This window comes from Pteropus alecto, unplaced genomic scaffold (assembly GCF_000325575.1).
Source record: "Pteropus alecto unplaced genomic scaffold, ASM32557v1 scaffold15, whole genome shotgun sequence".
NCBI lineage: Eukaryota > Metazoa > Chordata > Mammalia > Chiroptera > Pteropodidae > Pteropus > Pteropus alecto.
The window spans coordinates 940,900-945,636 of record NW_006436286.1 but is presented as its reverse complement, the minus strand read 5'-3'; the positions used below and the strand labels follow the sequence as shown (position 1 = coordinate 945,636).

Here is a 4,737-nt window from a genome sequence, read left to right as displayed (position 1 = left end):
CACAGCACTGTTACTTTCTCCGCTCAGGTGCTATTTCAAGTGGTTTCAGGCTGGAAGAGTCCCCGTTTGTCCCCTACGACTTCATGAACAGCAGCGCTTCACCAGCCAGCCCTCCAGCGTCAGCAGGGGATGGCTGGCCACGTGCCAAATCGCCCAGCGGCTCTAGCAGTGCTAACTGGCCACCAGGTGAGGCGCCCGCAGCTCCCTTGGTGCCTTGGCAGTGCCACCCGGTCCTTGGGACCGGGCTGCCGGCCCCGGGTGGGAAGGCATGCAGGGAGGCGGGAGCAGCCTGGCCTTCAGGGCCTTCCTGCCCTCGGCAGTGAAGCTGGCACTGGTCCCACGGCCTGACACGGACAGCACTGTGCCAGCCGTCATCTGCTGTCCCTGCCGGAAGTGCACCCGAGGCCTATGTCACTCTGCTCAAGCTGCGCTGCCTGCGTGACTTGTTGCAAAGCACCGTAGGGTGTTAATGTTTAAAACCCAAGCCACGGTGTTGATTTCTGCTGTGAAAATTGGCAAGTTGCTTGTAAACATCAGCATGTGTTTTAGAACCAATTTTATTTATTTTATAATATAAAGTATTACAATAACAAAAAATATAAAAATAGCATTATGTTATAACAAGATTGAATCAAAAAACGTGAGGCTTGCAGACCGTGGCAGGAAACGTCTTAGATACTTGGCCGGGGACCCTGAAATGGCGATGAGGCCGGAACTGATCTCAGCCCTTCGTTCCCAGAGTTCCGCCCTGGTGAGCCGTGGAAAGGCTACCCGAACATCGACCCTGAGACTGACCCTTACGTCACCCCTGGCAGTGTCGTCAACAGTCTCTCGGTCAACACTGTGCGGGGAGTGGACCACCTCAGGGACGGGAGCAGCGGTACGTGGGCGGGTGGCCTGGCGCCCAGGGGCGTCCCCACGGAGCGGGGTGGGCGTCCCCACGGAGCGGGGTTGCCAGGGCTTTCAGTGCCAAGAAGTCACCGTCACGGGACGTGTGAGCTGCACGCGGGCTTGAGAGGTGGAATGAGCGGGCAGCCGCCGCAGGGCCGGCAGGGGTCCCCCATCCCTGTGGCCATGTGGCCCCGCAGGGCACGGCCACTGCCCTGCACGTGCCAGGACTGGGGTTGAGAGCGGCCGTTTCTCATGAACGGCCTTCTGTCGTGATTTGTTTCCATGCTCCGGATTTAAAGGACTTTGGTCTGCAGAAGCAGGTTGGCGCTCTGTCTCAGAGTGACGTGGGACCCGCTTCAGGGCCCCTCCGTCCAGGGTTGCTCTTAGTGGGTCCCCAGTAGAGCCGCTTGATTGGTCTCAGCCCGAGTCGTGCAGGCGCCTCGCGGGCATTGGAGGGGTGCGGCAACCGGAAGTGTCTGTTTCTGTGACACCGGCCCCCACCTGTCCCCTCACGCGGTCTGTGACATGGGAAGTGCAGTGTCAGCACCCGGGTGGCCCTGGCAGAGCGGGAGGGCAGCGCCTCCTCGTTCAGGCTGGCCGGACGGCAGACAGGGCCGCTGCGGAGTCCCGGGGCGGGGGGGATGGGTGGGTGCCCGCGGGCCTGCCAGCGGGCGTGTGCCTGGTGCTTCTCGCGGGTGGGGGACCGCAGTTGGGGGCAGTGCGAGGAGGACGGCCGCGCGTTGGGGCCTGGGCCTGGCTGGCAGCGGGGCGGAGCAGGGAGACGGGCACTCGGCCCCGTGGCGCGGGCCAGCCGAGGGCGCACGGGGCTCCCTGTGACGCCGAGCGTGCCTGGCCACCTCCCTGCGACGTGCCGTCAAGGCGCCGTTGCGCGGACGCCACGCCTGCCCCGGGCGCGGCTGACGGGCCGTCCCCCACAGGGCCCTCCTCATCCTTGAACACCACGCTGCCTTCAACTAGTGCCTGGTCCTCCATTCGTGCCTCCAACTACAACGTCGCCCTCAGCAGCACAGCACAAAGCACTTCAGGTGGGCCTCGCCCGGGCCGCCTCGGCCGCTCCCAGACGTCCGGGTGCCGGGCCCCACGCCCCTTCTGGGGGCCGGGCCCTCCGAGCCAGACGGGCCTGGCCGACAGTCCGGCTGTGCGCGGGGCCTGCAGCAGGCGGCCGAACCCCTCGGGCCCCATGCGTGTCAGCAGCAGGGGGCAGGGGCCAGCTGACCCGGCTCAGGAAGGCGCCCATGACGTCTGCCCTGACGCCTTCCCTACCGGGGTCGCCTCTAGGCTTTGCCATGGTGAAGAGCAGGGTTCTAGACCTGCTTGGTGGCCCTTGCGATGCTCCCGAGCGACTGGGTTGTGGTCGCTAAGGCACGGAGCCCAGTCGCTGTCTCGGCAGCTCTGCTTGGGTCTCAGTTGTAGTCTCAGGTCCAACAGCGGCGGGACAGCAGGTGGTCCCAGGGCCTGAGGGGGGGGATACGTTCCTTTGGCACCGCGGTTTGGGTTCGAGGTCTCAGGAGAGTTTCTGTTGGGATCGCGTCCCGTGCGGGGTGGGCGGCGTCGCGTCTGACATTCTTAAAGCACAACCTCTCCTCCTCCTCCCCTTCCAGCAGCCAGAAACAGCGACCCCAAGCTGACGTGGTCGCCCGGCCCAGTCGCGAACACCTCCCTGGCCCACGAGCTGTGGAAGGTCCCTCTGCCACCTAAGAGCATCACTGCCCCGTCCCGCCCACCGCCGGGGCTCACCGGCCAGAAGCCACCCTTGTCTGCGTGGGACCCCGCTCCTCTCCGTGTGGGCGGAGGATGGGGCAGTGCCGACGCCAGGTACACCCCAGGTGAGGCGAAGCGCGGGGCGTCTCCGCTGGGCGCTGACGCGGCCTGGCACGCTGCCGACTTCCGCCGGCTGCGGTCTCGGCTCTCACTCCCCGTTCCTCCCAGTTTCACCTAAGATCGGTCATCCCGAACCCACCTCGTCACCAGAGCAGGAGGTGTGACGTCACAGGGTGGGCAGTGGCGGGAGCCTGTCTGGACCTGGACGGACAGGGCCCGTTGAGGTCTCAGGGCGACCGTAGAACGTGGTGTTGGAACAGGCTGGGGACGGAAACCAGGCCGTCCCAGGAGACTGACGAAGGGTCCCCCCCGAGTCCAGCACTGTCAGTGACCGGCACTGGACTTGCCCCAGCCTCAGCTCCCCGCCCAGCTCCCCCAGATCTGACTCCGCCCCCGCAGCCCCAGATCGGACTCCGCCCCTCATGGTCCCGATGTCGCCCCGTCCTGCCGCCCCACACGGCACCGGGAGTCTCGTCCCCCACCCCGTCAGTGATTGTGGTGTGCGCGGGTGACTGGCCAGCCTGACATAGCGCTTCCTTTGGCGAAAAGCTTTGGTTACGCGCAGAGCCCCGGAGTGCGTTTTAAGTTCCCAACTGCAGTTAACGTGAGGGTCCTGTGCGTGAGTGCTTTCTTCAGGCCAGGGACGTCTTTTGGGTGCCAGCTAAGTGACTGGCAGTACCCAGTGAGGGGACGTGATAAAGGTGACTTAGGTGCCCCAAGCAGGGTGCCGGTGTTGGGTGGGATCAGGAAGCCTCGAGAGCCGGCCAGACAGAGCAGAGGGCTCAGCACACGCCCGGCCTGAGGCCTGGGGAGCTCGCAGGCTCCCTGTGACCCCTCAGGAGGGCGGGGCGGGGACTGTGTCCAGAGCGGCCGGAGCGGGCGTCAGCGGTGCGTCTGCGGCTCCTCAGTGTGTGTGGGCGGGGCTGACTTGTGTCACGTCTTGCGGCCCTGCTCCAGGAGAGCGGGGAGGCCAGCCGGTCCCCACCCTCGCCAGCGCCCTGGCACCCCAGACCTTTCACTCTGTGGGGCATAGGGCATCCGTGCCCTTCGTCACATGACACCTGAGACAGTGACGACGTCTCAGGTGGTTCGATCGCAGAGGGGTGGTGTCCTTTGTGGCTCCCCAGGAAGCCGTGTGAGAGCCAGAGGCTGAGTGAGCCACTGTCCCCGGGCAGAGCGCCTGCCCCGGGAGCTCGCGCTGGTCAGCTGCCATGGGTCCTGGGCCCTGGAGGACAGCGCCCGCGTGGACGTGCAGGCGGTGGCCAGCGCCAGTCCAGCAGCCTGTGCTCTGGCAGGATGAGCCCACGCCAGGCCCACGGGCTCGGCAGGCTGACTCGTCCTTTCTCCTCCTCGTTTAGGTTCCAGCTGGGGTGAGAGCAGCTCAGGGAGAATCACAAATTGGCTCGTTCTGAAAAACCTCACACCTCAGGTGAGAGGGCCCGGTGTCCTGGCCCGAGTGGATGCGCCTGTGGCCCAGGCGAGGTGTCCGGTCTTGCTCAGTTGAGACGAGGGCGGGGTGGGCCGGGCCGACGAGAGCAGCGGGCACTGTCGGGGCCGGGAGGGGACGGCTGCGCGGTGCCCCAGGAAGGCCAGGGTCGGGCCCGGCCTGTAAAGTCAGCTGGGAGCTGACCAGGGACACAGGTGCCGGTCTCAGCCCGGGCCTGCCGCATCGTACCCCGTGTTGCCACAGGGCATGCGGGCAGTGTGGCCCCGTGCCGCGGCCTCCCTTTCCCGGCAACGCACTCGGTCCCCGATCCCCCCTCCAAGGCTGGTAGAGCCACCCCTGGTCCCCAGCGAGCAGAGCCTTGAATGGACCCCGTCCTTAGGGCAGGGGAGACAAAAAGAGCTGCCACGGGGCCGTGCCTTGGGGCCTGGGGCCTGGGGCATCTGGGGGTGTAGAGGCTCTGGCCAGTGGAGGTCGGGGTCCCAGACCCATCACAGCCAGGAACCCCAAGGGAGTGGTGCCGGGAGCCAAGCAGCTTGGGGACAGGGGAGGGCCCCGCC

At 66.1% G+C, this 4,737-nt stretch overlaps 1 protein-coding gene across 7 annotated transcripts in view; it reads left to right on the top strand.

Annotated features, from left to right (window-relative positions):
• TNRC6A (trinucleotide repeat containing 6A) overlaps positions 1-4,737 on the top strand; it is a 126,050-nt gene that overhangs the window by 118,345 nt on the left and 2,968 nt on the right. For 6 of the 7 annotated variants that reach the window (XM_025047294.1, XM_025047291.1, XM_015589917.2 and 3 more), the window contains 5 exons: positions 28-186; positions 740-880; positions 1,830-1,937; positions 2,514-2,738; positions 4,092-4,162. In XM_025047294.1, the coding sequence (XP_024903062.1) occupies positions 28-186; positions 740-880; positions 1,830-1,937; positions 2,514-2,738; positions 4,092-4,162 (704 nt within the window). The remainder of the gene's footprint in view (positions 1-27; positions 187-739; positions 881-1,829; positions 1,938-2,513; positions 2,739-4,091; positions 4,163-4,737) is intronic. The other variant, XM_025047290.1, reaches the window with a different exon arrangement.